Here is a 22,888-nt window from a genome sequence, read left to right as displayed (position 1 = left end):
ATCGCTTAATAAAGTTAATAAATTTTTAAACACGAATAGTGTTGAAATGTAAGGCTCATTTTTAGATATGACAATTTTAAATGGCAGCAGTGCTCCTACTTCCGGTTATCGTACACCATTATTTATATATTAATGGGCGTATTACGTAAAGAGCCTGTGGTGAAATTTAAAAAAAATTTGAGAACCAGTAAAATTGTCATTTGAAGGTCAGAATTCAGAAAGGTATGTTTCTAAAATTTAAACGGCCATATGACTATGTTCGAGTTTGAGTCTTTTATTTTGCAATATATTTCATACCTGTTCGCGATCATAATTTTCAGTAATTCCTACTTTTTCAAAAATAAGATAATTTCATATATTTCACTAGTTGTTATGGCTTCTTGGATAAAATTGTGAACCCTGTCGTACGTCCATGATTCCCGGCACTTAACATTCACAGGTCTTGGTGGCTTTTTGGAATGTTTAAACACATGGTTTTCCCTCAAGCTGCTAGAGTTAACACTCAGCAAAGTTTATATGGTTCGTGTGTAGATAATTCCTTTGTTCCCGAAAAAAGGTCCTATATTGAATCATGTGACTAATGCACCTCCCCATCTAGATTATGAGATTTCTTTCCGTCGCTTTGGATTCTTGTCAGGTGCTTCTTAAATTGGAATATTTAGGCTCTAAGCAATAGTGGTACATAATGTTGTAAGGGAAGCAACTCTTCCTTAATTAAAAATGCAATGGCGCAGTTAAATGAAGGGAAGTAACTCTGATATATCAGGATGAGACTTATTTTGAATACAATAATATCAATAAATACTATCAATTTCATGTTCATTATTAATTCATCATTTTTGCAATAAAGCTCGACTCGAATTTCAGCGTGTCGAGTAGCCCTCTTATTTCCAGCAGTCTACCGGATTGCTGTAATTTCGGCCAGTCGCTAACCCTCATATGTTAAATAGTTTAAACAGAGAAACAAATTATTGCCATCACAGGTTTAATACACGTTGATTTAGAAACAGCATATCGTGACAAAATTGTGTAAAACACACGCCTGCTCAGTACAGTAATTCCGCCACGTGTTTTAATGATTTGTATTGTGTATCAATGTTTTTGATTCAGGGTAAGTAGCCCCATACGATATAACACAGCCAGTAACTAGCTATATTGACAAGAATCCGCCAAGAACTGTTCTTGGCGGATTCTTGTCAATATACTCAGTCTCGATTTGAAATCGTTTCATTGTTGAATCCTCATTATTTTTAAAGCTGATAATACATATATATAAATTGTACTCGAAAGTCGCAAATGATAAATATGTAAAAAAGTCGAATAAGTTTATGAAATAATGAAAATTAGACAACAAAACGGTGAGATTGTTTTAAACTAATTCTTTGGTCAGATAATATTTATTTTCACCTCTTTTTAGGCACATCAGTATCACGTGATACAGTAACATGATCATTGTGGTCAGCGATACTAGATATCACTATCACGTGATACAGTCACATGATCATTGTGGTCAGCGATACTAGATATCACTATCACGTGATACAGTCACATGATCATTGTGGTCAGCGATATTAGACGTCAGTCTCACGTGATACAGTCACATGATCATTGTGGTCAGCGATACTAGACGTCAGTATCACGTGATACAGTTACATGATCATTGCGGTCAGCGATAATAGATATCAGTTCCTCGCGATACAGTATGATGATCCCTATTTGTGGCCACATTGACCGAAACTTTCCTATAAATTCACAAATAAGACATTTCTTTTCCCCGGAGACGTTTCTCACTGGAATATGCCAGTCTTTCTCTGTCAATTGTTTTAAAAGTCTACAAGTTTTAGGTAACAATTTTACACTTGAGATTGCTTTGTAACAAGCTGGAGGCTTCTGTACGAAACTGGACAGATATGGATGTGGATAAGGATTGGTGCTACAGAGTTACCTCAGTCAATACTGAATTTCCTTGATCTACCTATCATTTATGTCAAAATGAATTAGTATTCCTTCATCAGAAAAAGCCGTGTCTTTTATTTTTGTCATAAATACATCCCTTTGAAACGAAGTTGAATGAAATCGACTCAGACGGTCATATTTTGCCATTTCAACAAGAATTATCTCCCTTGGACTACTGTTTTAGCACTGCTTATTGTATTTAATGTTGGTTTTTGATACTTCACAATCTTGTGTCCATTTCTATTACTGATCTCGACCTTCTGTGTCAGTTAGCTGTCATTCATGAAGTACTGATTGTCTTATTGATAAGGAAGAAACGTAGCACCAACATGTCATGAAGTTTTTGTAGTACTAACATGTCACGAAGTTTTTGTAGTACTAACATGTCATGAAGTTTTTGTAGCACTAACATGTCATGAAGTTTTTGTAGAACTAACATGTCACGAAGTTTTTGTAGTACTAACATGTCATGAAGTTTTTGTAGCACTAACATGTCATGAAGTTTTTGTAGAACTAACATGTCACGAAGTTTTTGTAGCACTAACATGTCATGAAGTTTTTGTAGAACTAACATGTCACGAAGTTTTTGTAGCACTAACATGTCATGAAGTTTTTGTAGCACCAACATGTCATGAAGTTTTTGTAGCACTAACATGTCGTGAAGTTTTTGTAGTACCAACATGTCATGAAGTTTTTGTAGTACTAACATGTCGTGAAGTTTTTGTAGTACTAACATGTCACGAAGTTTTTGTAGTACTAACATGTCACGAAGTTTTTGTAGTACTAACATGTCACGATGTTTTTGTAGAACTAACATGTCACGAAGTTTTTGTAGCACCAACATGTCATGAAGTTTTTGTAGAACTAACATGTCACGAAGTTTTTGTAGCACTAACATGTCATGAAGTTTTTGTAGCACCAACATGTCATGAAGTTTTTGTAGCACTAACATGTCATGAAGTTTTTGTAGTACCAACATGTCATGAAGTTTTTGTAGTACTAACATGTCGTGAAGTTTTTGTAGTACTAACATGTCACGAAGTTTTTGTAGTACTAACATGTCACGAAGTTTTTGTAGTACTAACATGTCACGATGTTTTTGTAGAACTAACATGTCACGAAGTTTTTGTAGCACCAACATGTCATGAAGTTTTTGTAGCACCAACATGTCATGATGTTTTTGTAGCACCAACATGTCATGAAGTTTTTGTAGCACCAACATGTCATGAAGTTTTTGTAGCACCAACATGTCATGAAGTTTTTGTAGTACTAACATGTCACGAAGTTTTTGTAGTACTAACATGTCACGATGTTTTTGTAGAACTAACATGTCACGAAGTTTTTGTAGCACCAACATGTCATGAAGTTTTTGTAGAACTAACATGTCACGAAGTTTTTGTAGCACTAACATGTCATGAAGTTTTTGTAGCACCAACATGTCATGAAGTTTTTGTAGCACTAACATGTCATGAAGTTTTTGTAGTACCAACATGTCATGAAGTTTTTGTAGTACTAACATGTCGTGAAGTTTTTGTAGTACTAACATGTCACGAAGTTTTTGTAGTACTAACATGTCACGATGTTTTTGTAGAACTAACATGTCACGAAGTTTTTGTAGCACCAACATGTCATGAAGTTTTTGTAGCACCAACATGTCATGATGTTTTTGTAGCACCAACATGTCATGAAGTTTTTGTAGCACCAACATGTCATGAAGTTTTTGTAGCACCAACATGTCATGAAGTTTTTGTAGCACTAACATGTCATGAAGTTTTTGTAGTACCAACATGTCATGAAGTTTTTGTAGTACTAACATGTCATGAAGTTTTTGTAGCACCAACATGTCATGAAATTTTTGTAGTACCAACATGTCATGAAGTTTTTGTAGCACCAACATGTCAAGAAGTTTTTGTAGCACCAACATGTCATGAAGGTTTTGTAGTACTAACTTGTCATGAAGTTTTTGTAGCACCAACATGTCATGAAGCTTTTGTAGCACTAACATGTCATGAAGTTTTTGTAGTACCAACATGTCATGAAGTTTTTGTAGCACCAACATGTCATGAAGTTTTTGTAGCACTAACATGTCATGAAGTTTTTGTAGTACTAACATGTCATGAAGTTTTTGTAGCACCAACATGTCATGAAGTTTTTGTAGCACTAACATGTCGTGAAGTTTTTGTTTTCCGTGATATAAAACAAGTCATCAACACCTGGTTTTAATTTGTTTTATTTCTACATTGAATACTACTACACAGTGAAGAGTAAAAAAGGTATCACAGTAAATCCTTACCAAGAAAATAACCTTATCTCGGTGAAAGGTGTCAGAATAATATCAAATTTTGATGGAAACTAAAACTAAATTATTTTGGAGTTTTTACCTGGTATGTAAGAACATGTCATGTTCACATAATACAAAATGAAATTCAACATATGAAAAGCAAAAAACAAAGTCCCTGGTTTTTTCAAAACCTCCGCCAGAGATTGAAACAAAAGATCGACTGTTTTGCTGACTGAGCCAAAGAGAAAAGTCTAGAAACTGCTTCTTTCTCACCAGTGTTACAAATAAATTCATTTACTTTCATTTGAAAGTCAATGCGAAATAGAATTGTTCTAGACTAAGTAACACTTATTCAATGTATGAATTTTATCAAATGTATTTTACAATGTGTTTACAAAAATATACATAGTTCATACTTATCCACTAAACAAACAATACAAATAATGTGGAATGATACTGAAGATATTACAAATGTTATCTACATATCATACACCTATTTAATAGTCAAATTAACATGGTGTTAGTTTATATACATCTATACATCACACAGTGACAAAAGGAATCTTGTATGTTACAAATACTCTTCAGCTGATGCTCTCTTCTGTAAGGCTTTTGTAATGAGCAAGAGGCACTGCTGATTGATTGAAGTACAAATGGTATGGGGATCAAGGTCAAAAGGTCACTGGTGGAATAGTGGTGATCACACAAAAAAGTTTGTCATTTATTGTTTTTTTCCATTTAATTAAACAAAACACTTTTCTCTCAATTTCAGAAGCTATTGCCCTTTATCTGAAGACACTGCAATCCTGCTATCTTTCAATTTTCTAACAGCATTTCGCTATTATGCACCAACTTACTTAAATATCTCGGTAAGATACAGTGTATTGCAGAAAGTTACAGCCTATATTTACATGAATTAGAATTAAATGTTTTGTTATTTAAAAACCACTCTCTGAGTACAATGATTTGATCACATGCGGACTGCACCACCTTTTCCCATTCCTTTCATCAAATCTATTGGGATTGGGAACAAGATGGTAGACTCTCTTTCTGCAGCTACTGTGCTAAGAGTCTGTAAGTAGCGGAGCTGGAGGGCAGTGGGTGATGAAGAAATGATGTCAGCAGCTTCCTTGAGGGCACGAGAGGCCATCTGTTCACCTTCAGCAGCCAATACCTGTGTGATAAGAATGTATTTCTTTGTTATAATAGATACAGTATCTTGTTCTGATACCAAAAATTATCGTGCTGACACCTAAAAAACTACAGCTTTGTAACACCATAAAAGGTGGAAGTCAGTCCCAGTTGACAGATCCAACTATATAATATTGTGTTTGGTTTGTACAAATCAGGGCAGTGTCAAATTTAACAGAGACTTTACCTTAGGATCATTGCATAACAATTGAAATTCTTGATCAAAACCATCCTATACTTCTTTTAAAATCTTAACAATATTGAAATTTTTGTAACAATTTTTCTATGCTGATGTTATTCATAAACAGTACCAACTTTCTGACTCTATAAAATATCATTTGTTGACAAGATTCAGAAAATATTAATGCTTCAATTTTGTCTTAACCTTGCAGTATGAGATTTTAGATACATGAATTACAAGAGAGCATCCAGTAAAAATATTGAGGACACCAACCAGTAAAGAAATAACAAGCTTATTACCTTGGCTTTAGCATCTCTGGCTGCCTCAGCCTCCGCAGCCATAGCACGCTGCAACATGTTGGGCAATCGTACGTCTTTTCTAAATACAGCAGAAAAAAAATTTCATCACAGATTTCACGTTTTCACGAGGATATCAGTGTGATATCACAACACCAACAAGATAGAATGATGGAGAAAAAATAATAGTGACTAATTTACAGCAGGAGAGCTTGTTTCAATACTATTACTTCACTATTTCCAAATAAAAATCAAGGGTAACGATCACATATGAAATTACTTCAATTAAAATTTGCCACTTACATTTCCACACGTTCAACTCGGATTCCCCACTGGTTTGTTGCTTCGTCTAACAAGCTCTAAAAATGTAAAAGAATGAAATCAATGAATCAATAACAAGTAATATCAATCACTTTTACCAATAGAACAGAGCATAAATAATAGTTTGTTTAAAGAACCTAAACTTTTTCTAAAGAACCAAGCTCAGGAATAATATTAAATTTCCTTAAGACAACCCAGACAGTCATTCTGCGATCAAGGGGAGTCACATCTATGATCCCTAGTCCACAATCAGTATATCTATATCATAATCCATGGTAAAATCTGAGAAAATTTGATCTGAATCGGTTTTGGTTCAGAAATATTTCCCTGATTAAAAGTTTTGTAATGGAAGGGTGCAAATGATAAGCTTTATTTTCAGTAGGACAACACTTGAAAGTCAGGAATCCTGGTAAATATCAAGTGGGTCAAAGAGGGGGACGGGGTGGGGAGGATGTTATATTTTGAACCTGCCTGAGGTAGGGATCTATCCAAACCCATTGAATCTTCACAAGGTATTTTCCCTTCCATTGAAGAAATCCTTAAATTTCATGTTAATAGTTTTATTAGAAATCTTTCATGGATTGCTAAGAATGCTTCAGGTTACATATTCCAAGACTTGTAACTGGTCACTGTCCAGGCCAGTTATAATTACACATACCTGCATGGTTGTAGCAATGGACTCCCTTTCTTGTAACATTTCAGCCATTGAGTGTGTACCCAGTACGTTCCTCAGGGTGGTGGCTGACAAGAGGGTTGTCGCTTGCATGGCATTCGTAACATTACACACAGACAAGACAGGGTCAAACACAGAGGCGTATATAACAGCATCTACTGTCACTGTCACTGTGTCCTTTGATAGGATCTACGAGGAAAGAAATAAACACTGTTATTTGGAATCATATGTGAGGGAACATTGATTGAATAAGTGATTTATGTAACTGATCAAACTAAATCTACCTCCTGTGGCGGGATGTTGAATGTCTTTGTCCTCAAATCCACCTTTTGTATGTCATCAATACAGGGCAGGACAAAAAACATACCTGAAATACAACAAAATTCAGATAATCAGTTGTCTTAAACAGGTCAAAACATATCACCCAGGGGACAACACACTTTTAACCAAGGGGACAACAAACATATCACCCAGGGGACAACAAACATATCACCCAGGGGACAACAAACATATCACCCAGGGGACAACAAACATATCACCCTGGGGACAACAAACATATCACCCAGGGGACAACAAACATATCACCCTGGGGACAACAAACATATCACCCAGGGGACAACAAACATATCACCCAGGGGACATCACAGAAATAGTACATACCCAGGGGACAACAAACATATCACCCAGGGGACAACACAGAAATAGTGCATACCCTGGGGACAACACAGAAATAGGACATACCCAGGGGACAACACAGAAATAGTGCATACCCAGGGGACAACAAACATATCACCCAGTGGACAACAAACATATCACCCAGGGGACAACACAGAAATAGTACATACCCTGGGGACAACACAGAAATAGTGCATACCCAGGGGACAACACAGAAATACCCTGGGGACAACACAGAAATAGTGCATACCCTGAAGACAACAAACATATCACCCAGGGGACAACACAGAAATAGTACATACCCTGGGGACAACACAGAAATAGTACATACCCAGGGACATTACAGAAATAGTGCATACCCAGGGGACAACACAGAAATAGTGCATACCCTGAGGACAACACAGAAATAGTGCATACCCTGGGGACAACACAGAAACAGTGCATACCCAGGGGACAACACAGAAATAGTGCATACCCTGAGGACAACACAGAAATAATGCATACCCTGGGGTCAACACAGAAACAGTGCATACCCTGAGGACAACACAGAAATAGTGCATACCCTGGGGTCAACACAGAAACAGTGCATACCCTGGGGACAACACAGAAACAGTGCATACCCAGGGGACAACACAGAAATAGTGCATAACCTGGGGACAACACAGAAACAGTGCATACCCAGGGGACAACACAGAAATAGTGCATACCCTGAGGACAACACAGAAATAGTGCATACCCTGAGGACAACACAGAAATAGTGCATACCCTGGGGTCAACACAGAAATAGTGCATACCCTGGGGACAACACAGAAATAATGCATAACCCTAAGGACAATACAGAAATTCAGGACCCTTGTGGTCGGTGTGGGACAAAGAAATACTGGTCACTTTTTCTGGTTATGCTTATCACTTACTGTCAGATAAATACATACTTACAAGCATACTACCAAGAAGATTTTTATGTCACATATGTCCTTTTATATAATGTTTGTAGTAAATCTACTGCCAGGATAAGACATCATTTTTCCAATTGGTATGCAATTTCAAAATATTCTTGACTACAAGTTCAAATTTACCTGGCCCTTGCGCTCCGCCAGCCTTGATTCGTCCCAACCTAAATATCACAGCTCTTTCATATTCTTGCACCATCTGTAAGCAGACAAAGATTATATCAATGTCATAGTCAAATTCATCCAACGGAGATTAAGCGGTGAGATAATGCCATACCACCTGGTGCAGCTCCTAGTCAAGACAGAAACTGAGAGCTTATTTATGTTGTAAATGTAGTCAGAAGACAATGAGTTGATTTAATAAAAACTCAAATGAATACAAGATGTCACAAAATCTTGAAAAGTCACTCTCTGTTTTCCATTTCGCAGGAGATTTATCAAACAAGAATTTTTCTTTTCACTTAGTCTGTGGAGAGGGAAGATGAAGCAAGCCATCATGAAAAATTTTGAACAATTCTAGAATCACCTAAGAAATAAAAATGAGCTATTACTCATTGCTAATACAATGTACATGTAGATGTATGACAGAAAATGAAATGTTCCATGTCAGTTTTGAGTCATACTGGCTCTACAGCTACAAAAGGATCTTTGAAAGTTAATGACATCAATTTGTTGTCATCTCCAGATTTCATAAACGGTCAAACGAGTTCATAATCAAAACAGATTTACATAAGAATCTTCTCTGAATAATCCAGATCTGGCAATTTATTAAGATTCTAAAGCAGAAGTGTAAACGGCCTGTAGCACAGGAAAACAGAATATGACAAAAGACCTCTCATAGACCTAATTATATTTTGATGTTACACAGAAACCGGCGGCAAGAATCTGTATATGTATGGTGAACATATCCGTCCAAATCTCCATCAGGCATCTCACAGGTGAATATAACAATCCAGTAATTTTTTACCAATCAGATGTACAATTTGTTGTCATATTAAAAAAAACGAAAACTATTGTAGACTTGTTTTCAGGTGCATACTAGGGTTTACTGACCAGGTAATACTTTCCTCCAGTCTAAAGAATATCACCTTCCACATTTAATAAATACTTGTATTCATTGGAAAGCAAGTAAAAAATGTGCTGTTTATTTCCTTATAGATATACATGAGAATTATATAAATATATCTCAAAACACAGTGATATTTCCTTACAGATATACAAAGGGGCTGTATAAATATGGAACTGAGAAATACATTGTTTCCATTAATCCTGCAAATGTTGCTTGTATTATTAGCCTTTTCTGGCAATAATGGAAAAAAAATTAGCAAGTGCAGTAACTTACACAAATATCATATTTAAGATATGAATAACTGTTTAAACAATTTGCTTTTGGAAAAGTTTTAAAAAAATCCTTTCTATGCCTTAATGTCTAGAACTATATTTCCATATGAAACAAGCAGAGTAACATCAATGTTTTGTAAAAACAGACATTTCAATTGTAAGAATTTTTTATGTTAAGGTATAAATGTCAGCTGTTTTTTGAGACTACACAGTGTCAGAATTTGTTATGTTAAGGTATAAATGTCAGCTGGGTTTTTTTTTGAGACTACACAGTGTCAGAATTTGTTATGTTAAGGTATAAATGTCAGCTGTTTTTTGAGACTACACAGTGTCAGAATTTGTTATGTTAAGGTATAAATGTCAGCTGTTTTTTGAGACTACACAGTGTCAGAATTTTTTATGTTAAGGTATAAATGTCAGCTGTTTTTTGAGACTACACAGTGTCAGAATTTGTTATGTTAAAGTATAAATGTCATCTGTTTTTTGAGACTACACAGTGTCAGAATTTTTTATGTTAAGGTATAAATGTCAGCTGGTTTTTGTTTGAGACTACACAGACAATCAGAGCACTATCAAAATGTAAAAGAAATGAGATTTATCTTTATCAAAATTAACAATGAGAATACACAATAACCGGTACTCACGCTCATACAGATGCAGAGGGAGAAAGGTAGGAATATTACGAATAAGAAAATAGAAAATCCCCACAGGATACATCCACAACATCCCAGGGAAGCCTCTTCTTCATTGTAAGCATAAGTGTTCCGTTGTTTGCCTGTAAACAATAATATATACATAAATAAGTTTGACAAGTGTTGCCAGTTCTAAAGAAGGGGTATCCCACAGAAGGGGTATTCCAAAGAAGGGGTATCCCATAGAAGGGGTATCCCTTAGGTGGGATATCCCAAAAAAGGTGTATCCCATAGAAGGGGTATCCCAAAGAAGGGATATCCCATAGAACGGGTATCCCTTAGGTGGGATATCCCAAAAAAGGGGTTTCCCATAGAAGGGTATCCCATAGAAGTGGTATCCCATAAAAGTGGTATCTGGTTATTCAGGCTAATAAAGTACAAATCAATACTATATCAGACTATCAAAGTTTCTAGAAAAATACACATGTTCCTACCCTTTTTTGAAGGATTTAAGCCAAATAAAAAGTGTGATTTAATAAAATGGATGTTTATTGATTCTGATTAAAGAAATAGGGCTAAATACAATGCAAGACCAAAGAAATTGAAAATATATCGAAATAAATCATAAAATCTTCTAATGAAAATTTAAGATAGAATTATTGTGGGATGTATTTTTCAGTTTTTGTTTTCTTTTAGTATGTTATCTTTTCAAAATACAATTCACTTAATTCAGGATAAATTAAACGGTCCATCTTTGTTCAAGTGCATGAAAATAGCAGTTTATGTAATAGTGCCCTGTTTTATTTATCATTCATAACCTATTGAAAATGTGTATATACCTGATACCTTATGCAGGACATGACATTATATAACTTGTAGTCAGGACAAGGAAAAAGCATTACAAACAAATACTCTCTTACACGTGACAATACTACCTTTCAACAAATACTCTAATTCCTTTAAAGTGAACCAACAGATAATGTGGATGAAAAATTAAGACATCAATTTGGTGAATTTAACAGCAAGTGTGTTTAGTCAGTGAATATACTCAGAATTTGGTTAGTGGCTTGGAGATGAGATAGCAGTCAATTTGTTAGATGTTAAAAAACAAAAAGATGTCAACAGAATCATAATCCAAACTCAAATTCAATAAAACATGGGCAATATGTTAAAAAACTGTACAAGAAGAATAAGACCATGTGTTCTGAAATAAAAATTGTCTTCTACTTCATAGACGACATTCACTACATAAATCTTAGTCAATCCAATTAAGTAATGTTATATTTCTAAATAATAAGAATATGGTTAAAAAACAACAGAACAAACGGATATACTAGTAAGTCTACATCCGACTTTATATGGCAACAGGAAAGACGGTATTTCCCAATGAGATCATTACGATGATTGTTTAGAATTGATGTACATGTAGGAGTGTAGTGATTAGCAGTAAAGAGTTGACATAACAGTGAATTGGTCACACACAGCAATGTACTGCATAGTGGTAAAGAGCTAACATAAGAGTTAATTGGTTAGCTGTTAAAGAGTTGAGATAGCAGTGAACTGGTTAGCTGTTAAGAGTTGAGATATCAGTGAACTGGTTAGCTGTTAAGAGTTGAGATATCAGTGAACTGGTCAGCTGTTAAGAGTTGAGATATCAGTGAACTGTTTAGCTGTTAAGAGTTGAGATATCAGTGAACTGGTTAGCTGTTAACAGTTGAGATAGCAGTGTATCGGTTTGCGGTTTATCATTCACGTTGTCATCAGCTACTACAAGGTGACCTAATTTCAACATTACCCGTGATTTTCAAGAAAAGTGATAAACCAAACAAAACATCTTGTCAAGCTAAGCTCTCTAGCTGCTGTCAAAATCTGACAGGGTAAGATTTTTTAGTGTCCACCTAGTAGTTGTGAATTCAGCACCCCTGACATTTTTCAGGTGCCACAACAATAGAAACAATGAAGATTTTCAGATCAGAAGTTAATTGCATTATAAACACTGATAAATGTCATTGTCGAGCCAGGAACCTGAATTTAGAAACGCACCACTGATTAACATATCCTTCTCACACACCTGCTTTATCTAAATCGCATAAATTAACATATCTCAATACAATCATAGCCAATTCCGTCTCCCTCAGTTAGGATTTTGTTGTTCCCAGCATCAAACTCAGTCAGGTTTGTTGCTCACAGCATCAAACTCAGTCAGGTTTGTTGCTCCCAGCATCAAACTCAGTCAGGTTTGTTGCTCCCAGCATCAAACTCAGTCAGGTATGTTTCTCTCAGCATCAAACTCAGTCAGGTTTGTTGCTCCCAGCATCAAACTCAGTCAGGTTTGCTTCTCTTAGCATCAAACTCAGTCAGGTTTGTTTCTCACAATATCAAACTCAGTCAGGTTTGTTTCTCCCAGCATCAAACTCAGTCAGGTTTGTTTCTCTCAACATCAAACTCAGTCAGGATTGTTTCTCTCAGCATTAAATTCAGTCAGGTATGTTTCTCTCAACATCAAACTCAGTCAGGCTTGTTTCTCTCAGCATTAAATTCAGTCAGGTATGTTTCTCTCAACATCAAACTCAGTCAGGATTGTTTCTCTCAGCATTAAATTCAGTCAGGATTGTTTCTCTCAACATCAAACTCAGTCAGGATTGTTTCTCTCAGCATTAAATTCAGTCAGGATTGTTTCTCTCAGCATTAAATTCAGTCAGGTTTGTTTCTCTCAACATCAAACTCAGTCAGGATTGTTTCTCCCAGCATCAAACACAGTAAGGTTTGTTTCTCTCAACATCAAACTCAGTCAGGTTTGTTGCTCCCAGCATCAAACTCAGTCAGGTTTGTTGCTCCCAGCATCAAACTCAGTCAGGTTTGTTTTTCTCAACATCAAACTCAGTCAGGATTGTTTCTCTCAGCATTAAATTCAGTCAGGTATGTTTCTCTCAACATCAAACTCAGTCAGGCTTGTTTCTCTCAGCATTAAATTCAGTCAGGTATGTTTCTCTCAACATCAAACTCAGTCAGGATTGTTTCTCTCAGCATTAAATTCAGTCAGGATTGTTTCTCTCAACATCAAACTCAGTCAGGATTGTTTCTCTCAGCATTAAATTCAGTCAGGTATGTTTCTCTCAACATCAAACTCAGTCAGGTTTGTTTCTCCCAGCATCAAACTCAGTCAGGTTTGTTGCTCCCAGTGCCAAACTAAGTCAGGATTGTTTCTCTCAGCATTAAATTCAGTCAGGCTTGTTTCTCTCAACATCAAACTCAGTCAGGATTGTTTCTCCCAGCATCAAACACAGTAAGGTTTGTTTCTCTCAACATCAAACTCAGTCAGGTTGGTTTCTCTCAGCATCAAACTCAGTCAGGTTTGTTGCTCCCAGCATCAAACTCAGTCAGGTTTGTTTCTTTCTGCATCAAATTCAGTCAGGTATGTTTCTCCCAACATTAAATTCAGTCAGGCTTGTTTCTCTCAACATTAAATTCAGTCAGGTATGTTTCTCTCAACATCAAACTCAGTCAGGCTTGTTTCTCCCAGCATCAAACACAGTAAGGTTTGTTTCTCTCAACATCAAACTCAGTCAGGTTTGTTTCTCTCAACATCAAACTCAGTCAGGTTTGTGTCTTTCAACATAAAATATACTCATATCTCAACAATGGTTAAATCAAGTAGTTGTACGATTTTTTTTTTGTCTATAGCAACATTGGTCACGTTTGTTTCTAAAAATAGATACCATAAACCTCGGTTTCAGTGCCTTATTCATTTTAAGTCTACAGAAAATTCAAGCACAAGCAAATAGGAATGTCTGGAAAACACTAATTACAAAATAGTACAGTTTAATCAGTTAAAGTATCTTCAGAGGAAAACAGTAATATGGCTGTTTGTCGGTCATTACAGAAATGGACACCATGATGGCTACAATTTACCAGCTATGTCACCACTGGTAGCATTACAGTGACATCAATACAGATACAAAGAAAGCATTGGTATGCACAATCTGTATGTTTAATAGACCTGTTGTTGTCGGCCATTGTTGCTAAGGATAGATCTAACAATGTCAAACTATATCACCAGGTACATTATAACCTGACCATTGATTTCAGAACCACTGAGTAGGAAATCGATAATAACACTGAACCGTTTTAAAGGCTGGTATGATTCCTCATTAAGTACAGCATATTTACTTTTGTATTGGCAAACAAATGATTGTCTGAAACCAGCCACTCACTTGTTACAGTGACCTTGTTAAAAAAGCAACCAAATTCTCCGGGGAGGAAAAAATTGCACAGTCCATACTGATGTGATATCACCAGTATCATAATACCAATTATAGATTGCTGTTTCTTACTGAACTAAGTTAGTGGTGGGGGGAGTATTCTGGAATCAGCTTGTTTGTCTTTCTGCCTAAACATGTGAACCCATTTCAACGAAACTGGTTACCATGGTAATGAGGTCAATATGTACAGGTTTTTTTGTGTTATGGCCCATGGTAATATTAAATGCCTGCTAATGAAATGTTAAGTTTATTTTAAGGCAAGCACACATTATTCTCAGATTAATAAACTCACATCAGGCATTTTACATGTACACACAAAAATACGATAAGAGCAGAGATCATGTTCAAAAGCCAAAGGAGATTTTTAATGATAGCTTGTTCCTCACCCTACAGTTACAATCAAAATGTTGTAATTGGCAAAACCTAACAAGCAATAAGGACACCTGAACTTTCCTATCATAAATCACACAGTCTGAAGATAACACTTAATTAGTGAAGCATCAAGAAATGGAAACATCTTGAAAGGGAAATAATAAATATATGATTAATTCTGTTAATAGGTTTTAGGGGTCAACAATTCAGACTCAGAGACCTTTCTTGACAGGCAGGTTTACTGCAGAACAAAGAGATCAAATTTATAATTCGCTTGTTGGCATTTTTACAAAGTGAAATTTGACCTTTCCTTCAACAGGCATGCTTAATGTCAAACGAGATCCCAGAGAGATCCTTCCATTGTTTGATCTTTATTTGCTCTTTGAAAGTTAGCTCTTTTCCCTTCTTTTTTCTTCTCTTTTCTGTTTTTGCTCTTAATGATAAGACATTTGAACATTCCTTTACAGAAATAGTGATGATAATCTTAACCTGCCGAATCCAAAATGGCAACCTTGAAGACATTTTGTTTCTTCTGATCAATCCCAAAATCAAATCGGTTCAAGGAGAGAACAAAGGGAACATAAGAAGGAAATTTGACAGATATCTTTTCAGTACTTCTTAGGAAATAGGGCTAACAATCTTTACTCGACAAAATCCAAGATGGCTGCCTGTTGGCCATTTTGTTTTTCTGATAAGTCCCAATATTGAATAGGCACAACTAGGCAAAAAGAGAAACCTACATATGAAATTTCTGAAAGATGCATCCAGTACTTCTCAAAAAATAGCGATGACAATTTTCAAAGTCAAAATCCAAGATGGTCATCTGTCGACCATCTTGTTTGTCTGATCAGTCCCAAAATTACATGGGCACAACTAGAGCCCAAAGGAAACACACATATGAAATTTGAGAGTGATCCATTGAGTGCTTTTTTTAAGAAATAGTGATAACAAATACTGTTTTTGGATGGACAGATGACAGACTGCGGACCCAGGGCAATTTGAATAGCTAACCATCATCAGATGGTGGGCTTATATATTCCATAACAATCAAGTGCAAAATGAGGCAACTAACCAGTGAAGTGAAAAGGGATGATATTCTAAATTTCAGGAAATCGTCTACTGAAATCTTACTTTCGTCAAAAGGCTTTGCCTGGTACGAGGTAGACTGCTGCATTTCTATGGAGCGATAGGTTGGTGCATCGACTGGTTCCTTAGGTGGCCAGTGTGTTGTCTGCTCAGGTGTGTAAGGATTCTGCGATTGACCGTTATTGTCGACCAATATCCTTTCATCTGAATATATGTGGATAATTTTTATGCAACTTGGAATATGCTTTTCCTAAAAAAATCTGTTTCAGGTCAAGACGGATAAACCTTCGTTAAAAATTTGTCCCTCTTACCACAAAGATTTACATTTCATTTTCATTTTCCTCATCCACAAAGAAGTGAATTAATTTCCTTTAACCCCTACAACTGAAGAACTTCAGTAAATAAGATTATTTTGAAAAAATGAATAATAACTATAACGTCAGGTTGTCTGAAATGTCATTCAAATGCTTTCATTTGGACATTTAAATATAAAAAGCAGACAAATACAAAACAAAACAGAAACAAAATAAAAAGCCTCCTCACAATAATATCTAGAGCGAGATGAAAAAGTGAAAAATCAAAACAGAAAAATCCTGGAAAGACCAATCTAGAGGTAGCAGAGACTCTATTCCACACCCTGGCACACCCAGAGAACTCTTGTTTATGACCTAATCCTGATAGAAGTAACCACTTTCTTTATTTCCTTAACCTCCTGTGATAATTGCTGTCATTTTGGTTTTCCTTATTGTAGAATATATACAAATATATATTCTATATCATAGAATGCTTTTCAGGTGTCACTGGTGTCAGATTTCAGTTACAATGCATTCCTTCCGGGAATAAAACAGACCTTGACATATGTTGATTGGTATACTGCTTAGATTTCGAAGATTTAACTGGTATTCCATTTCTATCCCATTCTACCATCAGGTAAGACAATATTTTCCTTTGAGAGTAAACATAACAAAAACTGATGAAACAAGACAACGCTCTCCAGACATAATAGATTTCAAGAAAACAATCACAACAAACTAGACTGGTATCATTGCAACGACAAATGAAAGCTACAGCACAAATAATAACTGATTCTATATACATACACATATTATTGTTGTACAACCATAAAAATATCAACTGAAAATTGTAGCAGGATATATTTCACAGGCTTTGTTTATTTGTCCTACAATCATGCACATGGTGACAATGATAAAAATACTTGTTCCATTGAGTTTGTTGTCAGTCTGCCTGCAGACAGTAACAAACAATGATTATGCATGAGGCGAGAATATTTTTCTAAATCCAATTCAGGAACTGATATGCCATACTGCCTGCCATGTGATCAATCCTTCCTAGCATGACAACTAATATTTAGTAGATGTGTAAGCTATCCTCCTCTGCATCACTTACAACCTCCTTATGTTCTCTTTGTGGAGCAGATTGCAATGTCTAAGGTTTCACAACAAAAACTTCAACAAATTTTTAGGAAACTAGAATGCAGGTATCATCTATGATGGTATTTTACTTCATTCTTTCATTTATCAGAGAAGTTTCTACCCGTCAAATTTCTCTAATATGTCAATCATGTTCTAAAATGTACATTCCAAGATCATTGCCAAGACAAGGTAAAACATCATAGGTCAAGGTCATGGCAAAAGTCATCACTGAAGGTGATGTCAAAGGTCATTTTCTAAAAGTATTTAATGAAATGTCAAAGGTAACTATCATTCTGAAGAAGGAAATACTGTAAATTCTGCTTTAAGAGTTATTGTTCTTCACATTACTGACCCTGGCTGTTCATGAGGTGATAAACACAACAAATAAACTTCCAATTAAATGAAGAGGGAGCCTATCTATGGAATGTCACTCATCAATAACACATTCACAAGTAACAATTAAAAGTTACTATACTCTGGAATGTAACTCATCAATAACACATTCACAAGTAACAATTAGATGTTACCATACTCTGGAATGTAACTCATCAATAACACATTCACAAGTAACAATTAAATGTAACCATACTCTGGGATGTAGATTCAAGCTTAAATTTGCAAATGAAACCTAAATAAGCAATTTGTGAAACAAAGTATACATGAAAACAGATAACTGATTTCTGTGGTAAGTCAGTTAAGATTAGATCAAGGGAGAACAGATAGTCTAGGTTTATGTATGAAAATTTACAGGACTCGTAAGTATACATAGTTTCATGCAAATTTTTTGAATACATGCATTCTCCACTTTTGAAAACATTACATATACACTGTACAATTTACTAACACACATACATGCACAAACAGAGTAAGTAAAGACAAGTACTGTAAGCCTGCATGACATGTGACTCATTATCTGATATACATTGATGTATATAACATACTGTTTAATTAGAAATAAGAATAAATACATTTTAACAACTTGAATACGCCAAGAGAGACAACAGATTACTATAGCATAATGAACGGCATGTGAATGGACTACTGGGCTTATCAAGAGACACCATATAGCATACACAATTAAGGTTAAATATCCCAGCTTATAAAGGTGGAGGAGTAACCTTATAGGACGAATGACAGCAGATCTTATTGATGGGGGGGAGGGAATTATATTATAGACAGGATGGTGGAAGATCTTATTGATGGGGGAGGGAGCTACATTATAGAAAGGGTGATGGAAGATCTTACTGATGGGGGAGGGAGTTATATTATAGACAGGATGGTGGAAGATCTTACTGATTTGGGAGGGGGAGTTACATGATGGTGGGGGGAAGATCTTGGTGGAAGATCTTACTGATTGGGGAGGGAGTTATATTATAGGCAGGATGGTGGAAGATCTTATTGATGGGGGGGGATGTTATATTATAGATGTTATTGAGGATGGTGGAAGATCTTATTGATGGGGGGAGGGAGGTATATTATAGACAGGATGGTGGAAGATCTTATTGATGGGGGAGGGAGTTACATTATAGACAGGATGGTGGAAGATCTTATTGATGGGGGAGGGAGTTATATTATAGACAGGATGGTGGAAGATCTTATTGATGGGGGAGGGAGTTACATATAGGATGGTCTTATTGATGGGGGAAGATCATTGATGGGGGGAGGGAGTTATATTATAGACAGGATGGTGGAAGATCTTATTGATGGGGGAGGGAGTCATAGACAGGATGGTGGAAGAGGGAGTTACATTATAGACAGGATGGTGGAAGATCTTATTGATGGGGAGGGAGTTATATTATAGACAGGATGGTGGAAGATCTTATTGATGGGGGAGGGAGTTATATTATAGATAGGATGGTGGAAGATCTTATTGATGGGGAGGGAGTTATATTATAGACAGGATGGTGGAAGATCTTATTGATGGGGGAGGGAGTTACAGGATGGTGGAAGATCTTATTGATGGGGAGGGAGTTATATTATAGATAGGATGGTGGAAGATCTTATTGATGGGGAGGGAATTATATTATAGACAGGATGGTGGAAGATCTTATTGATAGGGGAGGGAGTTATATTATAGATAGGATGGTGGAAGATCTTATTGATGGGGGAGGGAGTTATATTATAGACAGGATGGTGGAAGATCTTATTGATGGGGGAGTGAGTTATATTATAGATAGGATGGTGGAAGATCTTATTGATGGGGAGGGAGTTATATTATAGATAGGATGGTGGAAGATCTTATTGATGGGGAGGAAGTTATATCAAATGATCTTATTGATGGGGGAGGGAGTCATAGACAGGATGGTGGAAGATCTTATTGATAGGGGAGGGAGTTATATTATAGATAGGATGGTGGAAGATCTTATTGATGGGGAGGGAGTTATATTATAGACAGGATGGTGGAAGATCTTATTGATGGGGAGGGAGTTATATTATAGACAGGATGGTGGAAGATCTTATTGATGGGGAAGGGGAGGGAGTTATATTATAGACAGGATGGTGGAAGATCTTATTGATGGGGGGAGGGAGTTACATTATAGACAGGATGGTGGAAGATCTTACTGATGGGGGGAGGGAGTTACATTATAGACAGGATGGTGGAAGATCTTATTGATGGGGGAGGGAGTTATGTTATAGACAGGATGGTGGAAGATCTTATTGATGGGGAGGGAGTTATATTATAGATAGGATGGTGGAAGATCTTATTGATGGGGAGGGAGTTATATTATAGAAGGATGAAAGCAGAGCTTATTGATGCTGGGGATGAGGGTAGGAGGAGGGATGTTCCATACAGTGTAATGGAAAGTATGATAGCAGATTTTATTGATGAGAAGGGTGTTACATTATGGAAAAGGAAGCACATCTTATTGATGAAATAAAGAAATGCATAATTAAAGATGGCATTAGCTTGTTGACAGACCTGTTTGATAGATACCTCGTTTGTAGTCGGTAAATGATTTTTATATCTTACAGACCTTGTGCATATATTGCATCCTTAAACAAATTAGTGGTATGTAGTAAGAAACAGTGGTATACTAACCCTCTACATAAACGTTGGAGTCCGTTAGAGGCATGCATCAACAGAAACACAGTTCTAATGTACGTATTAATCGTAAGCAGATTATGTTAACAATGTCATCTGACGGTACATAAAGGTATAAATCTATGATTAGGACATTTTACAAAATGGGTAAAACCATTCGATACGAGAAGTCTACGTTACGTTTCTACTAAGACAGTTTGTGATACCCACCGGACAAGTTACTTTCCGTGTTGACATTTACATTGCACATACAATATACGTCCCATAGATGTTTATCACTTTATATACATATTTCACTGCTACATCGTGTATTATCGGTATTCTTTGTGATTAGCAACCATCATTTTATCGCTTTTATATACTGTTGATAAATTCACAAGGGTTGCTCGTATGAGCGACACTTACCGTCATCCATGGCTCCAATTCTCGACATTGCTAGCGAGCGTTACCCCGTATCCTACCTGAAATCTAAAGACTACACATAGGTATACCCAGCACTCCACGCCCCGTTGACCACTCTTGGGGAGAATTTTGCAATAGCCAAGCCATTCACCTATACTTGTATCGTGTATTGACACATAGCAAATAGGTCACTGAAGGGGATCTGTCTGCATGCAGACGACGACTACAAGAGTGTTGGGTGTCATACAGGTAGATTTAAAAGTATGGTGGCCGGTTTGGGCCATAACGTACTTCAACAACGCGAGAGAATTACATGGCTTAGCTTAGCTTTTTGTACTGATCATAGCCTAATACCTTATTAGGAAGTGTATTAAACTATGATATGTCTAATGAAGATGTAGAACATTTCAAATTAGCAAATTTATGATTTTTTGTATGAAATGCTCAAACAGCGTTAACCAATTAATAACTATTAATTCTGAAATGTAATTTCAACATCTAAAGTAACTTTGTATGCTAAGTATGCCTTTCTATTTATAAACATCATTTCTGGAGGAAATAAAGGGGGAAATGGTATATATTGGTAGTTTCTGTTCGACAGCTTAACCTTATTTAATTCATAAAGAAACAGATGTGGCTTGACACGGACTTTGAAATTCGTTTTTTCGGTAAATCTAGAATAAGAAAGGGAAAATTTATCATGCATTCATTCCTTTATGACATTTTTGCAGGACACATAGAAATAAGTGATGGCATGTACGAAACAATCAAACAGACTGAAGCTCAACGGAAATTGCTAGAAATAAAAACAAAACAAAAAGTTTGCTGACATTTCATGAACAAACAAATAAATATGTTCTTTTTTTACATCATAATCAACAGATATTTTCTTTCCCTTTTTACTTCAATCATGCTTTTTCATATTCTTTATCATACACACGGTACGTATACAACCTGAAAATCAACTGTTAATCCACATCTCTTGTTCGGACAAGACGAGTTTAACTTCGTGATACCCATCCGTTTCCATTTTTAAATATTTGCTAGAATTTTAGCTTCTGTAGGGAAAAAATGAAAAGGGAGGGAATATGGATATAGAAATAACGTTTAATAAGCAAGCTAGGGAAGTGAATATATTTCGAAATAAAGAAGAAAGAATCACACATATGAAGGTAAAGGTCTGCTGTGTATTTCATTATTTATTGTCTTAACTTGCATTATTTCTTGAAATAAAAATATCGATAAATATAGAGTTTATTTCGGGACATGTGACAATGACTAACGGTAATTTCGGGACACAGGTACTAGTCAAACATTGTAGGACGATGATATGCTGACTACCTACATGTAGTACACCTACCTTTATTACTGAACTGATTGTGACAGCACATATCATGATTTTACACATACCATTATTTCTCGTTATATTAATCTTTAAACATCTTGAGATAAAAAATTAATTTGACATCAGAACAGCCCTGTGCTAATATTGGCATTAAACATGTGACATGAATTTTACCCAATGTTGCTATTTATATGTTTACACCGTATCTAACGAGTGTATTACAATGTAAATGAGAGAAGTATATAAAGATTTTATCGTTGAATTTATTAGTTCTCATCCACTGAAAGGCTGTAATGATACACGTAAAATCCGTTAAATAAAGTAATTAGTTCGTGTATTGATTATTGATTCGGATATTGATTATTATTTTGGTTAACCCTATGTCCCACTCTCTCAGTACATTTGGTTAACCCTATGTCCCACCCTTTAAGTACCTTTGGTTAACCCT

At 35.9% G+C, this 22,888-nt stretch overlaps 1 protein-coding gene across 2 annotated transcripts; it reads right to left on the bottom strand.

The window, feature by feature from the left end:
* Nucleotides 1-4,168: 4,168 nt before the first annotated feature.
* LOC132551776 (band 7 protein AGAP004871-like) lies at nucleotides 4,169-21,236 on the bottom strand. Of its 2 annotated transcripts, XM_060215918.1 has the most exons (9): nucleotides 21,099-21,236; nucleotides 16,263-16,421; nucleotides 10,510-10,640; nucleotides 8,651-8,723; nucleotides 7,184-7,266; nucleotides 6,885-7,088; nucleotides 6,209-6,264; nucleotides 5,909-5,987; nucleotides 4,169-5,411 (listed from the first exon to the last, which is right to left on the bottom strand). In XM_060215918.1, the coding sequence occupies exons 1-9, from the start codon at nucleotides 21,124-21,126 to the stop codon at nucleotides 5,208-5,210; spliced, it is 1,017 nt and encodes a 338-aa protein (XP_060071901.1). In that variant the 5' UTR covers nucleotides 21,127-21,236; the 3' UTR covers nucleotides 4,169-5,207. The 2 variants fall into 2 exon arrangements, with proteins under 2 accessions (XP_060071901.1, XP_060071902.1); XM_060215919.1 differs by lacking the exon at nucleotides 16,263-16,421.
* Nucleotides 21,237-22,888: the final 1,652 nt, after the last annotated feature.

Source organism: Ylistrum balloti, unplaced genomic scaffold (assembly GCF_031769215.1).
Source record: "Ylistrum balloti isolate Yb309-2 unplaced genomic scaffold, AGI_CSIRO_Ybal_v1 Utg370214, whole genome shotgun sequence".
Lineage (NCBI taxonomy): Eukaryota > Metazoa > Mollusca > Bivalvia > Pectinida > Pectinidae > Ylistrum > Ylistrum balloti.
This window is presented reverse-complemented; position numbering and strand designations above follow the sequence as displayed.

What these genes read in the sequence shown, in the direction of transcription:
- LOC132551776 (XM_060215918.1), bottom strand. Translation starts at nt 21,126, where the DNA reads ATGTCGAGAATTGGAGCCATGGATGACG. An exon ending in GGCAAAGCCTTTTGACGAAA is followed by an intron (nt 10,641 to 16,262) that starts GTAAGATTTCAG and finishes TATTGTTTACAG; the next exon opens with GCAAACAACGGAACACTTAT. An exon ending in TGGCGGAGCGCAAGGGCCAG is followed by an intron (nt 7,267 to 8,650) that starts GTAAATTTGAAC and finishes GTTGTATTTCAG; the next exon opens with GTATGTTTTTTGTCCTGCCC.